Source organism: Pelobates fuscus, chromosome 3 (assembly GCF_036172605.1).
Source record: "Pelobates fuscus isolate aPelFus1 chromosome 3, aPelFus1.pri, whole genome shotgun sequence".
NCBI lineage: Eukaryota > Metazoa > Chordata > Amphibia > Anura > Pelobatidae > Pelobates > Pelobates fuscus.
Window position 1 is genome coordinate 197,009,873 of NC_086319.1, and position 23,302 is coordinate 197,033,174.

At 42.2% G+C, this 23,302-nt stretch overlaps 1 protein-coding gene across 2 annotated transcripts in view; it reads left to right on the forward strand.

Moving 5' to 3' along the window:
* The window catches only part of DCTN4 (dynactin subunit 4), a 35,311-nt gene extending 12,026 nt beyond the window's left edge, over nt 1-23,285 (forward strand). Inside the window, exons 4-14 of one of the 2 annotated variants that reach the window (XM_063447874.1) lie at nt 7,678-7,721; nt 9,284-9,391; nt 10,495-10,515; nt 11,878-11,951; nt 13,390-13,502; nt 16,081-16,190; nt 16,275-16,348; nt 17,151-17,205; nt 19,652-19,759; nt 21,348-21,445; nt 21,905-23,285. In XM_063447874.1, coding sequence (XP_063303944.1) covers nt 7,678-7,721; nt 9,284-9,391; nt 10,495-10,515; nt 11,878-11,951; nt 13,390-13,502; nt 16,081-16,190; nt 16,275-16,348; nt 17,151-17,205; nt 19,652-19,759; nt 21,348-21,445; nt 21,905-22,127 — 1,028 coding nt within the window. In that variant the 3' untranslated portion in view covers nt 22,128-23,285. The remainder of the gene's footprint in view (nt 1-7,677; nt 7,722-9,283; nt 9,392-10,494; nt 10,516-11,877; nt 11,952-13,389; nt 13,503-16,080; nt 16,191-16,274; nt 16,349-17,150; nt 17,206-19,651; nt 19,760-21,347; nt 21,446-21,904) is intronic. The other variant, XM_063447875.1, reaches the window with a different exon arrangement.
* Nucleotides 23,286-23,302: the final 17 nt, after the last annotated feature.

Consider the following 23,302-nt stretch of genomic DNA (forward strand, 5'->3'; position numbering starts at 1 on the left):
CCCTCTCCTCGTGGGAGTCTTCCGACGAGTCTGCTGTGCGGCCTTCCACGGGCGCCATTTTCGGCGGTGCTGGCGGGGCATGCCGCTCAAATGAGAGCCTTATGTCTCTTTGTGTGGTGATTTGAGGCGCTTGAAATTTGCGGTGCTTGCGCCCCATGTTGCCTCTGGTGGGGTGGGATTGTGGAGGGTTCTCTCCGGGTGCAATTTTCGTCTTGGAAGGTATTTATCCGTCGTGATTTAGCGGAGCTCCACAGAAACACGTCTGTTCAGTCTCTAGGTTGGCCACGCCCCCCGTCTTTGCATATTTTAAAGCGGCACTGTCATGCCGAATTCCGTTTTTTTTTTAACCCCCCTCCCGCCTCAACTACATCCAATCGACCCCCTAGTCATCCCCAAATGCCCCTATGCCCCCCACATTACCTATTTTTTATTCTTTATTTTCTGCCCGATCTTTATTCAGGGCGCCGCCATCTTTGTGTGGGTAGGTGAAGTCCCTGTGGGACACGTCATCTGCCCACACTAGATAGCCCTGAGATTCCCGCACATGCCCAGTGAAACACCTGGACATGCGAACGGGAATTTCACCTATTCATTCATTCATCAGACAGACGAATGAATGAATAGAAAAAATCAGACGAACAAACTAACACTGTGTATCAGTGTTAGTTTGTTCGTTCAGTTTATTACAAGGAGGGAGCTACCGGCGTGCAGCTCCCTCCTTGTAATATGTAACTATAGAAGCGGCAGGGAGCAGAGCTCCCCACCACTTCATAAGCCCCCCAGGTCCCCCCCTCACTCTATGGGGGTCAATATGACCCCCATAATAGCACAAGGGAGATTAAAATCTCCCCAATGCCCCTACTCGCTATATCGCGAGTAGGGGCATGTCCACTAAACAGTGAGCAGCCTGTGGCTGCTCACTGTAAAAAAAAAAAAAAAAAAAAAGGGTAATAAGGGGGGGACGGGGGGCCTACTGTCCTCCCCCGCCGGCCCCCACCCCTGGACGGCGGGTGGGGGCCATAATGGGAATGAGGGGGGACCTACTGTCCTCCCCTCAGGCCCCCACCCCTGGGCGGCGGGTGGGGGCCATAATAGTAATAAGGGGGGGGGACCTACTGTCCTCCACCCCCCCGGCCCCCACCCCTGGGCGGCGGGTGGGGGCCATAATAGTAATAGGGGGGGGGGACCTACTGTCCTCCACCCCCCGGCCCCCACCCCTGGGCGGCGGGTGGGGGCCATAATAGTAATAAGGGGGGGGGACCTACTGTCCTCCAGCCCCCGGCCCCCACCCCTGGGCGGCGGGTGGGGGCCCTAATGGAAAAAAGGGGGGGGGGACCTACTGTCCTCCCCCCCGGCCCCCACCCCTGGGCGGCGGGTGGGGGCCATAATAGTAATAAGGGGGGGGGACCTACTGTCCTCCAGCCCCCGGCCCCCACCCCTGGGCGGCGGGTGGGGGCCCTAATGGAAAAAGGGGGGGGGGGGACACCTACTGTCCTCCCCCCGGCCCCCACCCCTGGGTGGCGGGTGGGGGCCATAATAGTAATAAGGGGGGGGGGGGGGATCTACTGTCCTTCCCCCCCCCCCGGCCCCCACCCCTGGGCGGCGGGTGGGGGCCATAACGATAATGGGGGGGGACCTACTGTCCTCCCCCCGCCCCCACCCCTGGGCGGCGGGTGGGGGCACTAAGTAAATTCCCCCCCCCCCCCATCAAGGTGACTAGGGGTGCCCAAGCCCCTAGTCACCCACCCCCCACCCAAATAAAAAATGCCCCTACCTACCCCCCTCACCCTAAAAAATAGTGAGGGGGGAATAAAATTGCTAACCTGTAAAGTAAAATTAAACTTGCCATTCGACGTCTTCTTTTTTCTAAAATCTTCATTTTTCAGCCCCAAAAAAGGCCAAATAAAAAAACCATCATAGCCGTCGAACTAAAAATAAAATAAAAAACCCGAGCGCAAAAAAAAAAACCCGACGAAAAAGAAAAAACCCGAGCGCACAAAAAAATAATCCATCTTCACCCATGGAGGGCTCCGCGCAGACTGAGCTCCGCAGGGCGGGGCAAGGCTTATAAAGCCTTGCCCCGCCCTGCAATTAGCCTAAGAACACTCTGATTGGTGGGTTTAAGCCAATCAGAGTGCTCTTTGTCATTTTACAAGCGTGGGAAAGTTCTTTGGAATTTTCCCACGCTTGTAAAATGTCACAGAGCACTGTGATTGGATGGCTTGAAATCCATCCAATCACAGTGCTCTGTGTCATTTTACAAGCGTGGGAAAGTTCTTTGGAATTTTCCCACGCTTGTAAAATGACACAGAGCACTGTGATTGGATGGATTTCAAGCCATCCAATCACAGTGCTCTGTGTCATTTTACAAGCGTGGGAAAGTTCTTTGGAATTTTCCCACGCTTGTAAAATGACACAGAGCACTGTGATTGGATGGCTTTAAATCCATCCAATCACAGTGCTCTGTGTCATTTTACAAGCGTGGGAAAGTTCTTTGGAATTTTCCCACGCTTGTAAAATGACACAGAGCACTGTGATTGGATGGATTTCAAGCCATCCAATCACAGTGCTCTGTGTCATTTTACAAGCGTGGGAAAGTTCCAAAGAACTTTCCCACGCTTGTAAAATGACACAGAGCACTGTGATTGGATGGCTTTCAAGCCATCCAATCACAGTGCTCTGTGTCATTTTACAAGCGTGGGAAAATTCCAAAGAACTTTCCCACGCTTGTAAAATGACAAAGAGCACTCTGATTGGCTTAAACCCACCAATCAGAGTGTTCTTAGGCTAATTGCAGGGCGGGGCAAGGCTTTATAAGCCTTGCCCCGCCCTGCGGAGCTCAGTCTGCGCGGAGCCCTCCATGGGTGAAGATGGATTATTTTTTTGTGCGCTCGGGTTTTTTCTTTTTCGTCGGGTTTTTTTTTTTGCGCTCGGGTTTTTTATTTTATTTTTAGTTCGACGGCTATGATGGTTTTTTATTTGGCCTTTTTTGGGGCTGAAAAATGAAGATTTTAGAAAAAAGAAGACGTCGAATGGTAAGTTTAATTTTACTTTACAGGTTAGCAATTTTATTCCCCCCTCACTATTTTTTAGGGTGAGGGGGGTAGGTAGGGGCATTTTTTATTTGGGTGGGGGGTGGGTGACTAGGGGCTTGGGCACCCCTAGTCACCTTGATGGGGGGGGGGGGGGGGGGAATTTACTTAGTGCCCCCACCCGCCGCCCAGGGGTGGGGGCGGGGGGAGGACAGTAGGTCCCCCCCCCATTATCGTTATGGCCCCCACCCGCCGCCCAGGGGTGGGGGCCGGGGGGGAGGACAGTAGGTCCCCCCCCCTTTTTTCCATTAGGGCCCCCACCCGCCGCCCAGGGGTGGGGGCCGGGGGGGGGGACAGTAGGTCCCCCCCCCCCTACTACTATTATGGCCCCCACCCGCCGCCCAGGGGTGGGGGCCGGGGGGGAGGACAGTAGGTCCCCCCCCCCTCATTATCTTTATGGCCCCCACCCACCGCTCAGGGGTGGGGGCCGGGGGGGGGGGGAACAATAGGTCTCCCTCCCTTATTTTACTTTACGGCCCCCACCCGTCATTTAGGGGTGGGGGGCAATATTTTTTTTATTTTTTTTCTACAGTGAGCAGCCACAGGCTGCTCACTGCTTACTAGACATGCCCCTACTCGCGGTATAGCGAGTAGGGGCATATTATTTACAAATACCAAGTCATTTTTACTTGGTGTTAGTAAATTTGGCTGAAAGACCAATTTAGGTCTTTCAGCCTTTTAGTAGATAGCTCCCTGATACCGTGGGAATTAGGGAGTTATCTACTAAGCGGCTGCAAGATGCAGCCACAGCAATGAATAGGATCGGAGTTTCATTCATTTGAATGAAATTCCGATCCGAACAAAGTACCGAATTGCATCCTAACACCAATGGAGAAACGGTACTCATTCTGTTAGGATGCAATTCGGCAGTTTTGCCGGCGTTCTGTCTAAGTGACAGGACTTTCGGCAATACTGACAGGAAGTATTGTGGGAACTGGGAGGAAAGCTAGGGATCATGGGAAAATTGCTCTGACCAGCGGAAATGAAGCACACTTTGCTCCTCCGCTGGTCAGAGCTGGTCAAGCGGAGGAATCCCATAAGACAAAGAGTCCCTACTTTGTCTTATGGTTTTAAAGAAAACTAAAGAAGACAGGAAGAAAAGAATAACAGATCCTGAGAGAGGGGGAGAAGAGGAAGAGATTGAGGAAAGGTAAGTTCGGCATGACAGTGCCGCTTTAAAGAGAAAGTGACACCTCCACTTTGTGTATGATGACCAGGCCATTAAGCTAAAGGTAGATATAATTACCTAACTCACCTATTGGCGCCGCCAACTTCTTTACTTGGTTCCTGGCACTTACTCTGGCTGCAAGCCTAACACTACTCTTGTGCAAGTATTCAACACAGGTCTTTGGATGGTTCTCTGATACCCTGGGATCATCCATAGACCAACTCGCAAGATGTGCTTGAAGATCTTAGTCTCCCACAGCCATGACTAGTGATTGCTTTAAGAAGAACAAAAGTTGACATCAGAAGTTTCCTTTCTTTGACTTACGTCTTTTCATTGCTTTATAATTTCACTATAATTCCAAATCAGTTAGCATGAGTATTTCACAAAGATTTTATGAATTTAAATATTTACAAACTGGCAGAGATGACACTGCTGATTTTCAAGTTTAGTTTGTATCCCTGAGCACATATCTATTATTGTTTTCAGAAGTCTGCGTACTATACCAAGTAGCAAGCGGCCATGAATGTATCCTCCACGTGGGTGGGTGGGGGAAGAATGATTAGTGCTTGCGTGTGGCTTGGAGCAGTGAGCAAAAAGCAGCGGTCTTTCCAGTCCGCCTTCTCTAGTAGGCCTCAATCCGCCGTCACGGATACTCCTGGTGTCAGATTTGGTATCCACGGGTGCGTGCCGGCCGGCTTCCCCAGTCTGTAGGGCTCCTTTTGGTAAGTTTGCCAACACTTCAGCCTGAGATCATGCGGATAGTGTCAAGGTAGCAGGAGCTCATGCAAGGCACGTCTTGCTTGCTGGTCAGGCTCGCCCCCTTCTTATTTACTATTAAAGGACCACTATAGGCACCCAGACCACTTCAGCTCAAGTGGTCTGGGTGCCAGGTCCAGCTATGTTTACATTAGGATTAATCCAGCCTCTAATGAGTCTCATTGACAGCCGCTAGATGCGCTTCCGCGCTTTTCACTGTGACGCTGCCGTCCATAGGAAAGCATTGAGAAATGATTTCCTATGGATGGACTGACTGCGCGCGTGGCTCTTGCCGCGCATGCGTGTTCAGGTGATGACGTCAGAAGAGGGAGGAGAGTCCCCAGCACCGAGGAAGCCCGGCGCTGGAGAAAGGTAAGAATTTAACCCCTTCCTCCTCCTTCAGCCCGGCGGTAGTGGGACCCTTAGGTTGGGGGGGGGACACAAAGACCTTATAGAGCCAGGAAAAAGAGTTTGTTTTCCTGGCACTATAGTGGTCCTTTAACCCCTTAAGGACACATGACATGTCTGACACGTCATGATTCCATTTTATTCCAGAAGTTTGGTACTTAAGGGGTTAAAGGATCACTATAGTCCACATATAAAAGCAAGAAAGACAGGCCCCCCAGCCTTCTTTCTTGCTTTTATATGAATTTGCCCCTATTAAAAAAATAAATCAGAGCCCTTTTTAGCATTAAAACTTGCCTCCGTTCCAGCGCTGAGCTCTATGAAAAAACTAAGCACTCTACCGCGCATGTGCGCCTTCGCGTGCTGATTCTCAGCTCGCTGTCTATGCCCGCCCCCTCCTTCGCAACTCTCCTAACGCAAAGTACACACACACACACACACACACACACATATATATATATATATATATATATATATATATATATATATATATATATATATATATATATATATATATATATATATATATATATATATATAGATCATGCACACTCCATCTAGCTTTCTCTTTTCTTTTTTTTTTTTTTGGTTTTTTTTAATCTGTTTCTCCCTCTCCCTAGACACATTTCAGCCAATCACCCAATTACAAAGTTACAAATGTACACAGCAGAGTTGGAAGGAGCTCAATTGAACCAAACAGTCCATATTTAGGGGCGTAAATCTTGTGTACTGCAGGTGTGGAAGTCAGCAGTAGCATTGGAATGCCTCCACGTAGATGTGAAAAATGCGTGTTTGGAATTTCTTAATTTCCCTCTGAGAGGGTTTGTGTTGTTTTGTAGCCTCTTTCAGATTATATAGCGTTGCATAGATTTTAGACAATTTGTTTACTATATTGGTTGGATTGGTTAATTTTCCCCTTTCTCTGACATCAGAAACGGTGTTTTGATTTGCACAAATTTTGCTTTGAGCTTGGAAGCCAATAATTTACCCACCCTATTCCCCTGTGTATAAAAGACTGCATTCTGTGATATGCATTTGAAAAGCATCTAGCCATAATATTGTTATGAAGCTGCATTTCTATTTACCTCTGCCTTTTCCTCCTTGCACTTATTTCTATTAGTTTGCCTCTCATGGTGCCTTACAGGCCATCCAAATGGATGTTTTTGGAAGCTGACTCTTTGGTGTTGTGGAAAAAAAGATGTTAAGGCCTTGAGTGTACTGTACCAGCAGTGCTGTAGGGAAACCCCACTGATATGCAATTGTCACCGCTAACAGATCCAGTTGAAAAGCAAGCTCTCTATATGGGTCTGGTAGGGTTCCTAATAAGTGATGTTAGAAATCTTGTTTACAGGCAACCACAGATTCATTCATGAAAATACTCAAATGGTACCTTCAGGAAAACAAATGGTAGTCATCCTACTGCTTCTGTTAGCTTGGTGAGATGTTTTTCTTGACCTATTACATTATGCAGTGCTCCCATTGGAAATAATGTAACCAGATTGGAGAGAGCAGTGCACACACAAGATGGAGGGAATACTTTTACCAGGGTGCTCCAGACAGGGAGGGCCAGTTCCCTAAATATCCAATGGAAATAAAGTTCAAAATGCCCAGGTAATTTCTTATAGAAGGCAGTCTTTATTTGGAATCTGAAAAAAAAAAAAAAAAAACATTTTGGCTCCTACACGAACCTGGACAAAGAAACGTTTTTTTTTTTTTTTTTCCTGATTCGAAATAATGATTTACTTCTCGAAGAAAATATCCTGTGTGCCTGGGTATTTTGTACTTTTTTGCCATTGGGAAAAAATGGGAGGCTTAGAACTACAAAGGGGGAGAAAAAAAAAAAAGAAGGGTACTTGGACAGATTCTAGTCCTTTTCATGTTCTTATAGAATCTGCAGGAATTGATGTAGTTCGCAGAAATGTATTTTCCACCCTATTTTAGTTAACTAAAAAGGTGTCCACTCATATCTGAAACATTTATTCTTTTTATATTCTTCTGTTGTGCATAACATGAAGTTCTAGACAATCGTTAAAGGGATACTCCAGACCCTAACGCACTTCATCTTGCTGAAATGCTTTGTGAAAAATATAAAAAAAAAAAACTGGGCTGGTTTAGACGAGGAGGGCTTCCAAAGACTTTTGCCAGCTGTTTTTAGATCTACCCTAAATTAATTTAAAAAAAATCTATCTATTAAACAGTAACTGTTATTTTGGCAGTGGAGTGTCCTTTTAAATGTAATTGTGCTTTGTTTTACAGCGAGTGGTGGTTGGCAGGAGCCAGAGAATCCACACACCCAGAGGGTAAGCATTTGGGAGAGACAGTTAATATAAGTGTTTAGGCGTTGGACATTTGGCATTGGGTCCAACTGTGAACTTTTTACACACTTGTGCACACACACACATTCTAGCAATAAATGAGTCCTGTTCACTTTAGTTGAGTCATAACCAATGTGGCTCTGATCTGTAGCCAGTAGAGGCATACTAACTGAAAACAGTGTTAATTTTGTCGACTAAATCTCAAAAGGTTTAGTTAACTAAAACAATTCAGATGACTACAATTGCTTTTTAGTCAAAGGACTATGACTAAAACTAAATTGAAATTTGCCGCCAAAATTAGGGACACTGTAGGAACCCAGACCACTACAGCTCATGGTCTGGGTGCTGTGTTGCCTTTGAACTTAGTGCTGCAATGTAAAACAATGTAGTTCCAGAGAACTGCGATGTTTACATTGCAGCACTAAGTCTGCCCTCTGTGGCTGTCTACCCGACAGCCAATAGAGGGCTTCCGGAATCAAAACTGACCTTTGGTCCGTTATCTGACAGACCTCCAGCGTCAGATTTTCCCTGTAGGAAAGCATTGAATAATGCTTTCCTTTCAGGGAGGTCTAATGCGTGTGCGGCTTATACCGTCCATGCGCTTTAGGTCTCCCCCAGCAGCAGGTATAGCTGCACTGGGAGTAGGTCTGCCACAGTAGGGAGCTTAGATAGCTGCAGGATATAGAGCTGTGGATTTCTAATTTTATTTTTCGGAAATACATATTTGTTAAATATATAAGCAAGCATAAAAATCCTGGGAAGTGACACCTCTTTCAACCTCTATGCAAATATTTGGAGTATATAATGCAGAGTGCATATCAGTCTTTAAATTGAAGGCTTTTGTTTTTTCATGAAAAGTACCCCACTACACACATTTCAAGTCTTACAGGAAAACTATAGCATTAGGAATACAAACGTGTATGCCTAATGCTACAAATTTTGTACTCCTTATTGAATGTGTTTCTCGTGATGTCTTCCTGGACTCTATCTTCTTTTAGTCTTCTCATTTACTCCAATGCTTCCATTGCTAAGCATTCAATTAATCCAATGCTTCTCTATGATCATCCTTAAAAGACGTTCAGTGTCCTCATACAATGCATTAAGGAAGTCGAACATCACAGAACAGAGTCTGACTTGGTCATAGAAGACAGCCACTAGAGGTAGGTTTAGCCCTACAATGAAAACATTGCTGTTGCTACAAAACGTCAGTGTTTTACATTGCAAGACTAAAACAAAAGGGTTGCTCCACATTTTAATGAAGTTGTCTGGTTCCCATTAGTGGTCCTTTAAGTGACTGCACTTTAGTTAAAATTGATGATCAAAACAAAAGGTCACATGTGACACTACTTTTTAGTGCTTTGATATTAATATATTATAATTTGTAAAAACTTCCCGTCAGAATTCCAGACTAACACCAGTACTGCAGAAAAACAATATTCAGAAAAATGCTCTTCTCTAATTATAAATACAAATGTGTTTTTGTTTTATTTTTTGTTTGTATTTTTTTTTTTCTGTGTTCACCTTGTTTTTTTTTTAATTCTCTCTAGATTAACAAGTTGTTGGAGTATTACCAACAACTGGCACAGAAAGAAAAGATTGAACGTGACCGAAAGAAATTAGTGAGACGCCGGAACTACATGCCTCTTGCATTTTCTGTAAGTATGATTTCAAACCATAAACAAACGTGTGTGAGATTTCTTTAAATAAATTGTCTCTGTAGTTACCTGTAATTTAGACCCTGTACAAGCTGCTTGCATCTGTTCACATGGAATACATATATACATTTTATTGATCATAAATTTACTCTTTAAAGTATGTTTCTGGATGGCTGAAGCTTTATTTCCAAATACTATTTTTCACAAGCAAGTTTGGGTAACATTTAATAGGCTTTGTAAGGAACAGTTCCCCTTCTGTGTCCCTTGGAATGTGTCTCTATGTTCTGATAAACCACATGTAAAATAACCTGAGCTTGTTTAAACTGTTTCAGATACTGTTTGCTTTATAAAAATGTTACATATAAAGTAACATTATTTTTCTCTGTAGATATGTTGCTTTTTTTCTGTTCCTGTCATATCTTTATTTGTGCTCACTATAGTCACCTAAATTACTTTAGCTAAATAAAGCAGTTTTAGTGTATAGATCATTCCCCTGCAATTTCACTGCTCAATTCACTGCCATTTAGGAGTTAAATCCCTTTGTTTCTGTTTATGCAGCCCTAGCCACACCTCCCCTGGCTATGATTGACAGAGCCTGCGTGAAAAAAAAACTGGTTTCACTTTCAAACAGATGTAATTTACCTTAAATAATTGTATCTCAATCTCTAAATTGAACTTTAATCACATACAGGAGGCTCTTGCAGGGTCTAGCAAGCTATTAACATAGCAGGGGATAAGAAAATCTTAATTAAACAGAACTTGCAATAAAGAAAGCCTAAATAGGGCTCTATTTACAGGAAGTGTTTATGGAAGGCTGTGCAAGTCACATGCAGGGAGGTGTGACTAGGGTTCATAAACAAAGGGATTTAACTCCTAAATGGCAGAGGATTGAGCAGTGAGGCTGCATGGGCATGTTCTATACACCAAAACAGCTTCATTAAGCTAAAGTTGTTCAGGTGACTATAGTGTCCCTTTAACCTGCATATAAGGAGATTAGCTAGACTATTATAAAAAAATAAATCCTTGTGCTGTTGTCTTTTCTTACTGTCCCTTTGTTTTGCCTTAAATGCACTCTACGGGTACATTTTGGGAATGCTTCACAGCAACACACTATTCATGTGGCGGTAAGTTATAGGCTTTGTTTTTTTGTTGTTTTTACGTCGCTTAACCCTTCTTCATACCCATTCGCTAAGCCTTTAAATTACTGATGGCGTTGGCTTTAAAACTGCATTCTTTTTCATTCTTTAGTTTTGTAGTGCATAGTACAACAGATAAACGTGCATTACATTTCAAAAGGGTAGATACAGCAGTGTAGAGGAACACTCAAGGTATGAAATGCGAGTAAGACTGCACTATTCATAATAGAAGTTGGAGACTAAAGCAACATAGGTCTGTCATTGCAAGCAAGAATAAATAGGTACATGCTATAGAGAACTATGGATAGTTTTAAAAGACAAGAACCATTGGGTACAAAGATTGCATCTCTGCAGATAAGCAATAAGATCACAAGAATAGGGATTCACATGAGCCAGTGAGAACAATATGCAAAATCATGATGGCATCTGTGAAACAAGTAAGACATGTGTAAAACCTAACCGATGCCTAAAGGTGGCGAGTCCCAGCCAGTACCGCCGCCTGTTGTCTTAACGAGGCCTCCGCTCTTAGGCTGAAAAATTCCACCCCATGGAGACGATATTTATTCTATGCCGAAGTTCATATCCACAATCTTCCAACTGGGTGCAGTTGGTAGCTGAAGTGAAGGGCTTCCGAATCACACTGGACATGAAGAACATTGATTCTCCACTGTCTGGGTGCTCGGTACTGGGTTTGCAGCTTGGATCAGCAAAGATCAGTCCTCTGTGGCGGCCTCATAATGCGGCTCTTTGGGTACACATGGGGGATATTGAACCAAGCGGCGTCATTCTGCCGGATGGCTCTGTAACTCTGACTTAAGGAGTGGAGGGGAGTCCATTGTCAGTGCATCGGCCGGAAGGTGTCGCACATGCGATCAAATGCTTTGAGTAGTGGTTTCATGTGTGTGGGTGACCCACTGCAGCAGATTCTGGGGAGTCGGCAGTTTGGCTTCAAAACTACATTCATCAATGCAGGTATCCTCTCTGGTTACTCAAACATAAAGACAGAATGTTGTATCTGTAGCTAGAATTTAGTAGTGCTGTTTTGTTTAGTCAGTTCAATATCAGCCCTGCTCCATTGATTATTGGCAGGATTATGTGGTGTTGAGTTGCCACAGAGTTCTGCTATTGTTCTTTGAATAGGTATTTCATTTACAAAATTCAATTTCTGATTATGTACAAACTGCCGGGTAAATTAATTAATTCCTCTAGTTTGACAAATGGGTTTTTTTTTTTTGTTTTTTGTTTTTTTCACCTCTGCATTCATTTTTCTTTTAATGCATCTTCATCAAGCTTTCATTGCTTATCTTAAAATAAATAAGCAGATGATTAATCTACTTTTTGTTCCAAAAGGAAAAGTATGGCCGCGGAACAAGACTACAGCGTCAAAGACCTGGCGCTCCAATTGCTCCCCTGGCTGGTTTGACGTAAGTGATTTGTGGTACTTGACTAGTAAACAGACTATATTGTAGTGTAGTAGATTATTTTATGCAAACCAATAAGTTTGAATGACTATCTGTTCCTGTCCAAATTAAAAATAATAAAGTTGCGTGCACGCTGAAGTAAATTCACACTGAGACACGTGGTTCAGGTTAAATGAAAGAACTTCGAGAAAATTTAATGGCATCTGTTAAAAAGTGGGTGCGCAGACCCTTATAAAGCACAATTACATCATAAGCATTGTCAGAGATAACATTGATTTATGCATTAATAATTGGTTTAGGTGTTAAGTGGTTAGTTAAATGCCCTCCCATCCAGAGGTGGTGACATCCTTGTCACGAGAGTGGACACAAGGTGTAAGTGTCATCCCGTTAGCACGAGGTGTCCCTTGATGGGAGGGGGGCTTTGGCAGCAATTTTGAGTAGTTGGCATTATTAGTTTCAAAGTTAGTTTTCAAGGTTCTTTTAGTAAACATACATTTTATGATTCAGCTGACACATATTTTATCAGGACCAAAATGTAGCTCAGTTGGAACACTGTTTCATTAAACAGAAACTCATTGTTCCACTGACGCACACTTCCTCCTGACACCGCATTCTTTAAGACAATTTTTATATGAGGCCTAATAATTCTACAACAGTAGGATCCTATTTAGAATAGAAAATGCTTTAACCAAATGGGAATAACTGGAAGAATTGCTAAAATTGCAACCATGAAAAATAAGCTGTTAATTGAAACATTGGACTGTATTTACCCGGCAAGGTTAAAATAAAGAATATCCAGTTCAGATTGGGATTTGAATGAAAACAAATCCCAATCTGAAGTGATTTCCGATTGTGCCTCACACTTTGTGACACATTTGCAAAGTCTTTTTTTTTTTCTCAAAAGCCTGTTTGCATTATTGCAGGTGAAATTTTATTTTTCAAGACTGATTATACAAATATATATGCAGATCAAATGTTTTCCTTTTTGCACAAATGAGTTAAATACAATGTAAATACAATCCTAAAAACAGTGCAGCCATATTTTTTTTAAAACTATTAAGAGCAAGGTTAACACCATTTAACTATGTATTACTCTGCCATATAGGTGACCATTAACCCCCTTAAGGACACATGACGTGTGACATGTCATGATTCCCTTTTATTCCAGAAGTTTGGTCCTTAAGGGGTTAAAGAACAGTCACCTCAACAACCTTTTTTTTTTTTTTTTTTTTTAAAGCATAATATTCATGTCATCAATATTGAATGGAAATAGATTCTATTTGTTCTTAATGTAGTATATGTAAAAAATAATTGAGAAACTCATCCCGACCATAGACTGTTCGTTTTCAAACACTGTCCAGGTAATAGTGCATGTATATAGCATCACAATATTTTCTTATTTTCATTGTACCCACTTCCAAATGTATCATTGTAATTTCAGTCTCAAAGAAGGTGAAGACCAGAAGGAGATGAAAATAGAACCTGCTCAGGCTGTAGATGAAGTGGAACCTTTACCAGAAGACTATTACACCAGGCCCATCAATTTAACAGAAGGTAATAGTTCCTTTTGTATAGAATCTTTTTTTTTTTTTTTTGTCAATCTTTATTTTATTGAGGCATATATGGAGGGTACAGAAGAGAAAAAGGGAAATGCAAGGGTATTCTGCACAAGATAAGGGTTATTACAGCTGTAACAATGCTATTTACATTTCCGAAATAAAACGTGCCTCATTTTTTATTTTTATAGGTCTTTTAACATAAGCATATATCAAGCAGGTTATGTTAAGATGTGATCTAAAACAGTGGTTACGTGAATCATGTTAAATAGGCTAAACATCGCTAACGGTACAATCGTGCCATTTAAATTTAGGATTAGGTTACATGCTGGGAGCTAGAACTGAATAGGTTAATTCAAAGTAAAAGGTACGAGTTTAAACTATAGGTACAGATGCTTAAGGGAAACAGGCTTAATCTAGTAGTGAGGTTCATGCTTTAGAGATACATTTTAGTACAAGCTTATGTTGTTGGGCATGTTCCTTTAACACATTAGTTATTTATATGGTAGCTTGGTCTAACCAGTGTGTGTCTGCACAAGGACTATAGGTAAGCATCATTGCATGGTATTACAACTGGTATAAGTATAGAGTTGCAAAGTTAAGTTAAATCAGTAGTTGTCATGCAGGTAACAGCATCAATAGTTAGATCGTTTAGGCATTAACATTGACATTGCGTTGAGACTAGAAACAGGCTTGGTGATAGGAAATGCTGTGTCTGCTGGTGTGGCATACATTGGTTTTCGATATGGTAAAACAAAAGAGCACTGGAAGTGCAGGCTGGGGTGTTTTAATGTGGTTACTGGCGGTGTGTGTGAAGCGGAAGTCGGGAAGTTATTGCGGGTACCACTGTATATTATTGCTTAGGGGTTGGGGTGTTCCATGCCATGTAGGTCTGGGTTGTTACCTGCTCTGATTAGTCGCCTGAGTGGGCCTCCTCTTTTGAGGCAGCTGGGCAGGCGGTCAAGCCAAGCAGGCACTCAACTTTGTCCGTTCTGTTTGTCAGGGTACTCGTTATTAATGTGGGTGCCTACACTGTCTTGTCGTGACATTTTAAACGAATCAGTAGCAAAACATAAGTAAAACAATATAACATATTAGGGAACAAAGGAAAAAAATTAGGATAAGCGCACGAGAGACAGTGTCAACGGACAGTTTGGATTACTCTCTCTGCGTTTGAATGTTCTCAGCCGTAGGGTGGCGGGCTATGTTGTTGCCCGGTAAAAGGGGAGTTCGGGGAAACGTCCCGGTAGGCCTTGCCCTGATTCAGGTTGTGGCGGCTGTGTGCGGCCCTGCGGGCTGTTGACGTGGCACAAAGATCGGTGCTCCTGCTGCATTCTTCCCCAGGCTGCTTGTGCTGCTGACCGGTAGAATTGTGGCAGTCATTGCCCGCTGTGGTGGTCTCAGGTTCTCCAGTGTCCTTGTGGCCTCCTGCAGGTTCCGCACCACCAGAGGGCCGCTTGCGCCTTCTATATGTAGGGCGCGGCCTGGGCCCCAACGGTACCTGTTTTTTTGTTGCAACAAGAAGGTCGTGAGCTGCTTGAGAGATCTTCTCCAGTTCAGTGTGCCACTTGACAGGTCCGCATAAAAGGACAGTCATGTCCTCAAACAGGTAAGTTGTTAGGCCTTTGGTGGCGTCAAGAACGGCCCTCTTGTCCCTCATGTTTTGAAAACGGAGGATTATGTCCCCTGTGGCTGCTGGAGGTGCAGTAGTTGGCCACGGCAAGCGGAAGATGCTGTCTAATATTATGGATTTGGCCACCTTCGGGGTCAGGAGAGCGGTTAGCAACCTTCTGATATAGTGTGGAAGTTCAGCCTCCGGTACAGTCAGCGACCCCCCTGAGCTTCAGATTAGTTTGGCGGCGTTTGTCTTCTTGAGTAGCCAGTTGCTGTTCATGCAGTGAGGTTAGTTGTTTTAGGTCGTGGACTGCCGCTTTTAGCTCCTCTATCTGGCGTGTGTGTCCGGTAGAGGTGCATTCTACCGTCCCGAGCTGTGCTGAGAGGCCTTTCAGGTCATGCCTTATCGTGGCCACTTCTGCAGAGATTTTGCTATGGTGGGCGGCCATGAGCTCTTTGATTGCCTCCATGGTCACCGGTGTGGTAGTTGGTGCGGGCACCCGCGGCCTGTCTGGCGGTGGTGGGGCTCTTGCCGGTGTGTAGCCCCCGTCCCCCTCATCGGACGAGCCGTCTGAAAAGTCGGAGCATCCCCCATGCAGAGATGCCATTGTTGCTCCGGCTGTCTCCTGGGCCTGCTTCCACATGTCCCCGATGTTCATGCCCAGACGGGGCTTGTCGGGTTTTTGTTTTTTCATTTTCCTGCCCATGTGGATCAGGTAAGTAGTGGGGCACTTTGGAGAGCGTCTGGGTCGCAGTTGGGTCCTGTGTGTCTCTATTTAACACGCTTGGAGTCAGGAGCTCCGCGGCCATGCGACTGTCTCCCTCCGTTCGTATAGAATCTTTTAGTCCTGTTTTTTTTTCCTTTTGATTTAAACTTTTGACCAGTCAGTTTCTTTTGCTACTGTACAATTTATTCCGAAGTGGCAGACAGAACACATTTTCTTTTCTTTTTTTTTTTTCAGTTACAACCCTGGACCAGCGCCTCCTGCAGCCTGATTTTCAGCCTATATGTGCCTCACAACTGCATCCTCGACACAAACATCTCTTGATTAAGCGCTCTCTACGATGCCGGGTTGGTAAAAAGCAGAGATTTGTTTTTGGTATACATGCCCATCTATTTCAGTGATTGTAATGGTTTTATTTTTATTTCTGCCAGAAATGTGAACATAACTTGAGCAAGCCAGAATTTAATCCTACTTCCATCAAGTTCAAGATTCAGCTGGTTGCTTTGTGAGTCCTTATATCATCATCATCATCATCATCATCATCAATGCACATAAATCTTACTTTTCAAGAGTATAGTATTTCAGAAATTATTACATTTAGTGTAGAAAACAAAGATGGTCATATACTCTTTCCTTTTGTGCATGAATAAAGGGATACAGTCCTAGAAAGGAGCTTTGTTCCAGTTTTTGTTTTCCTTTCATTTTTGGGGGGGGGGGGGGGGGGGGGGGCGGGGCGCGGCGCTGATATCTTTAGATGCTAGACAGGGCCAGATATTTACTTCATTCATAGGCACGTATATTTACTTCATTTTGTACAGTTTTAATTTAATTTTGTGGCCAGAGTAAAGATGGGCATTTTGCCACACTCCCTATCACCCCAATTACCTATACATAAAAGGGTTAGGTTACTGCTACAATAGAACGATGAGCCCTCCCTGCTCCACCCAAACTATGCAGAGGTCATTAGTACTGATGATCCTCTGGCCAATCCAGTTCTCATGGAGAATCAGGCAGTGTTAGCTGCATAGTGCCTGCAGTATTTCTCTTAGAGGAGCATTGAATCTGTTTTTCATTTTCATTTATTTTTATTTTCTATGAGTAACATTGCCTTCCGTTTGTAACAGCTGAGAGTACATTTTAGGACTATCAAAGTGCCGATTTCTTTTGAAATCCGTACATCCATGATGTAAATGCTAATCTTGGGTATTAACCCTAAAATGTGCAGATAAGGATAAACTAGTGGCAGCTTAAAAAGCTTACATATGCACCCTTCTAATGGACTGAGTGTTTATAATTTATTTGTGTAGGAGCTACATTCCAGAGGTGAGGATTATGTCCATTCCAAACCTGCGCAACATGAAAGTAAGTAATACTGCCGTAGGAGCATGCATGTATTTAGCATTGACTTTATTTTTTTTATTTTTATTTTTTTGCCAATCTTTCTTTTTATTTCAGTTTTGAGAATTAACATTGATATTTAAACAGTCTCAACAGTAAAGCATTGTATCCAAGTTTGTCACAATACGCCCAACATTTGTCACGGAACCAAGATATGCGATTTAACAGTAAAACATGTAAACGAGTCCTATCTATCTATTTATGTATAAGTTGGTAGACCTTAAATGAGCACGTGAACCTAGTTCGTCTCTGTGGCCTCCCTCTTTTGTCGTACTAGGATTTCACCTTGGCGCTCTAGACAAGTGTGTGCATACCTCCTTTTTTAGCTTATTTCTTCCAGTCTTGCCTAACTTTACTCCGGTAAGTGAGCATTTACTTTATTAAAGGTACACTATAGGCACCAGAACAACTACAGCTTAATGTAGTTATTTTGGAGTCTCCTGCCTATCCCTGCAGTATTTTTATTGAAAACCCAGCATTTCAGAGTAAAGGCAGTGTTTACATTACTACCTAGTAACACCTCTAGTGACAATCACTCAGATGGCCACTAGAGGTGCTTTCTGGGTTAGTGCTGCACAATGTTTGGAGTCTCCACGATTTGCATGGAGGTGCTGAATGTTCCTCAAAGAGATGTATTGATTCATTGCATTTCTATGAGGAGATTCTGACTGGTGCAGCATTTTGTTGCACATGTGCAATAGCTCCCTCCCCCTCCTTGAAATTAACACTCAAAGCACCGTGACCACTACAGCACATTGTAATGACTATGGTGCCATGAGTGCCCTGGCGTTAGTAGTTAAACTGTTATTGTCCTAACTGGGGGAAAATGATGTACACAAAAATCTGGGTACTATTTTTAAAACTGGTTCATGTAATTTCTTAAAGGGTCCCTTTATAATGGCAACCATGCCTCTCCCCCTGAAGTTATTGCCAGGAAAAATGTCTTATTGTAGTGTAGGCTAGGAAACCTTGATGCTGTAGTAGAGTATGTCTAAAGTGATACTCTGCAAGTTTTCTGGCGCAAATGATTGTGAGACTAGCACACATCATCATTTAAAAAAAAAAAAAAATGTATTCTTTATTTTTGTTGTGCACAATAGTAACATACCGCTCTGGTGCACCACAACAGCGACATCAGGATAAGTTTAGAAAACATTTGCTATACAGGTTTTGACATATCTTAGTCAGGCACATTTTTAAGTTATTAGGATTAGTATTTCAACAGTGTAGATTCTCGCTTGAGTAATTATAAAACATCATTAATTAAACTCTGTGTGTCAGGTGATGTGGACTAAGGTTAGGTAAGCATACAGATACTGAACCTGACTCTATTTGCTAGTCAATGCCATATTTTCTTTTGGTATTGCTTTAAAAAAAACAAAATTAGCTAGACACAAGAAATGAACAAAGAAAGTCTGCCGAGAACAGATAGCTATTACCCTCCACCCTGACCAGCTATGCTAAACAGAGTAAAAAATTAACTATATGAGCTGAGAGTGCTACAGTGCTATGGCTAAATAAATTGACGCTGGGACTCTCTCAATCATTCATCTTAGCTAGTCTGCTTCAGGCATATGCAGGCAATTGAGGATCATAAGGGTTTAGTATCTATGTTCTCAGTAAATACTTGGTGCTTATTGTCCACACATCGGTAGTTGAGAAGGGGCTCCCAGGGTGCTTGAGCGGTGTGCCCGCCGTTAGACATGAATGTGAGTGCTTCACCCTATGCCCATAGGAGGGAAGTCTCTCTTGTTGTCTTGATGTGCCCTGTCTTTGGTGCTTCTGTGTTGGGAGTCTGCTCTTGTAGTGACCTGTAGGATGTGCAGCCGCTTGATTGCTTGGTGTGCAGCGCTGGTTATGATGAGCTGGGTCGTGCTGCGCTTGATGTAGAGTTTCAGGTGAGGTGGGGTGCTTGCGTGATATGCTTGGTAGGCTATTCCACTTATGTGTATTTGGGAGTATCGTGGTACCTTTTCCCGCCGTGGGTATCGCAGATATCTACGTCGCCGGATGGCTGTCCTGGGAGCTTGAGGCAGGTATCTGTAGTAGCGGCGTCTCGTTGCGGGTCGGACCCATGATGCTACAGTTTTCACCGCCAGCTGGAGAGTCACTCCGCGGCTGTGCAGTGTGGCCCAGAAGCTTGGTCTTGTCTAAGGCCGATCTGGTCTAAGGCCCCCAGGGGGTATGTGGGTGGCTGGGCGCAGGTACTCTGCTTGTTAGGCCCGCGCTGGGCGGCCATTTTGGTTGAGCACACATCATCTTTTAAATGGCAAAGGTTGCCTGTAAGCGAACATTGCCCAAGCTGACATTTGCAATGATAATTATGTGAATTGAAATTTAGTCTGCCTATTTTTATTTTTTTATTTTTTTTAATGGGTGCATAGTGAATGTGTTTACTTCTCTGATTCAGGAGAGTCAAGTGTTGCTGACTTTGACAAACCCTGTTGAAAATCTCACTCATCTGACTCTAATACCTTGTGAAGATGGGGATCCTTATGACATTAACAGCACTGCCAAGGTACATGTTCTGGGTTGATATTCTTCTGTTGGCAATTTCTATTGTAGATTAAAAGGACACCGCAGACACCAAAAGCACTTTTGTTTGACATTCCTTGTGTGAAGTTTTTTTTTTAATTTTTTTTTTTTCTTTTTCAAAATTGTTTTACAAAAAGTGAAAATTTCAATCAAAATTGGCAGTTTTATAAATTAACATTGTTGCATCTCCCTGTCTGTCAGACAATTTAACCAGTTACCTTGTGATAGTTTAGAGGGACTCTAAATTCACCAGAACAACTACAGCTCAGAGTAAAGGGAGTGTTGACTTTACAGTTTAGGGTCACTTGCTGTGGCCGCCACTCATACAGCCACTAGAGGTGCTTCCTGGGTCAGTGCTGCAGGAGATGCTGATTGGCCAGGGTGGCATTTGGCTCAAACCCTAGCCAGCCTCCCTGGCTGAGATGATCAGAATTGACAATCTCAACCAATCCAATGTTTTCCTATTTGAAAGTATTGTGATTGGTTGAGATCATCAATTCTGATTTCAGCCGAGGTTGCGGATAGGGAGCGCTGGATATAAGGAGAGGTTTTACTAGCTTTAATGGGGGCTAGTAGGCCAAATAGTTTAACACTATGTGTTCCTGACCCTATGGTATCCTTTTTAACTCAGTGGAGCTAAATTTATGAAGGCCCCCTTTTCCTTTTAAATGAGAAAAAAGAAATAAAAGATTCCTTGGGCTGAGGGAGAAGGGGAGGTATTTCAGCGGATGCAGATAAAAGATCCAAACTGTTTATAGATAAATCTCCAAACTGTATTTTTATTTATACAGTGGAGTGCCCCCTCTTAAGCATTGTGGGGTTTTTTTTGTATCTTTTTATTAAAAAAAAAAAAAAAAAAATCCTAGATGCATAATTCTTCATATGAGGAACTAATTTCATTACATTTTGGTAACGTAGATCTCACATGTAAATTCACATATCGCGTCACACGCGTCACACGTAAAAATGTGGTACATTTTTTTTTTTTCTTTCACTTTGTAATTATCAAAGTATTCAAAATCCTTACTCTATAAAAGGTGTGTCTTTGATACAAACTACATTTTAAGGAACACTACAAGAACTACAATGATTTTTTTGTGGTTATGGCTCAGAGTACATTTGGAGCCCTTCTGTTTTTTTGTTTTTTGTGTAACTGTTCAAATAGCTTGTCAAAATCCTAAGATTTCAACAAAGTCAAAGGCCTCACATAATTTCCCAACAATATCCAATAAGAATAACTGTATACACCAGTGCCCTCTTCCTCTCATTTAATTATTAGTTTTTTTTAGTGAAACTGACAGAAAAAGGACTGCTCCAAAAACCTCTGAGCGCTATAACCACTATAGTTCAATGTAGAATCCCGTTAAAGTACAAGACTTTTCTATTTCATGTCAATAATAGGATATATAAATATATATTATCTTTTTATTTTTTTAAATCTATTTTAACTAGAAAATATTTTTAAATGTTAATTTTTTTAGTTGCCAATTGAATGAGTACCTATTTTAAGTCTAAAGTACTCTGTAGAATCTGTGAATATTGAGTTGTTTAACCACTTAAATTCATTGCAGGTAATTGTGCCTACAAAGGAACTCGTCCTTGCTGGCAAAGATGCAGCAGCAGAGTATGATGAGTTGGCTGAACCACAAGATTTCCAGGATGACCCAGAGTAAGCTCTTATGCATTTTTTCTATTGCTACTTCCTTTTACTAGTGGAATGATCCAGAGTTGACTACTGCTTTTACGTTTGTCCTTCTGCTACAGAACATGTTATCCACATGTAGTTTGTCAAGAAGACTGTGATCTATTGTTATAACTGAATGCTCTCTAGCTAGAATTTATTTTTTTCTTCTTCAAATACATTTGTATTTATTCCACTTTACATTTTGAAGGATACTAGCCATGTAGCAACTGCAGCAGTTCTATCTAAAGTTTAATGGCTTGCGCTGCATTTCTTCTTCTGATGATGATAATTGTGAGAAATCTTTTAATATAAAACTGTATGTCTCATACCTCTGCCTTGTATTCACATCAGTATTAATTAAATACCTTTTGTTTTTTGGTTAGAAATTATTTCCTGTTTTTGTCTTATTTTTTTTTTTGTCCTCTCATTTTCCCTCCACAACAGTGTTGTTGCCTTCCGGAAAGCCAATAAAGTAGGTGTTTTCATCAAGGTCACACCTCTTCAAGAAAAAGGAAAAGTGATTGTGAGCTTCAAGCTAAAACATGACTTCCGAAACCTGGCTGCTCCCATGAGGCCTTTAGAAGACAACGAGTCCAGCTCTGAGGCAGTGTGTCTTAGTCATCATGTTGAGCTTGACCTCGGCCCCGTTGTTCCACCAGCCCTATGAGAGAAATCATAACTGTGTGGACGCGGATTAATAAGGGGATGGGAAAGGCTAGCTCTTAACCAGCAATGATTGAGGGCAAATTTGAGGTGAGATTCAGCAACGCACTTATATTTAAAAGTCGGTGCACAGCTGTGATCTAATAAAGCACTAAAACTATGAGAGAAGTAGGTATGTGGAGAAAGCTGTTGCCTTGTCTGTTTACTATGATTTATCACTGAAGCGCTTAGGACATGACTGCCATGACATACTAGTGTACCTTCCAAAATTTCAAATCTATGCTGGTAATACCTGGAGTGTGAGGAATGGCTTGGCTTGGTAAGAACATTGCACAACCTACACATGCCTGATCTTATTTCCACAATGTTATTTTATTCAGATAAAACTGCTCATGTCCATTGATCTAGGTTTTTCACCAAACCATCCTCTGATTTTTTTGTTTCTGCCCTTAATGCGTTATTACATGAAAAGCGTTGATTTGATAAACCATAAATGCATGAAACCTGTTACATAAGAATCCATCTACATCACAACTCAAACATCTTTACTTTTATAAACAGACTATGCTGACTTTTAATATAATAGCACATAGCTTCCTCCAAAAACGTTACACAAGTTGTGAAATATGTTCAAAGAAAAAATAATCCATAAATGGCAAACAATCAGGATATAAAAATTTAAATATTCTACTCTCAGAAGAGCTATAATGGAATTGATATTGAATATATTATAATTATTACATTTTAATATATTTAATGAAACCTAATGGTTCTATTTCTCAGTTATGCATATTGATTTTTTTGTATTTCTTTATTTTTATATTGCTGAGCAGCCATCTTATACCCGACTGGTGGCCCAACCATTATCGGGTCTACTGATATCTGCCCTGCTGCTGCAATTGTTCTATGTGAAGCAGATGGTCAGATAACATTAGTTTGAACCTATATGACTGCTCAGTCAGATACAAAAGTGATATTTTCTCCCAAAAGAAAAATCAATATACATTTACAAAAAAATATTATGGGTTTCATTAAATGTAATAAACCTAAAAAATGAGAAGTGGACATTTGATAAGTTGTCCTTTATGCTTTTGGTCCGCGTTTAGTATTGTTGACATATTAAATTACATTTATCATTAAGACATTAAAAGTAAAATCTATTTTTTTCACTGTTCTTGC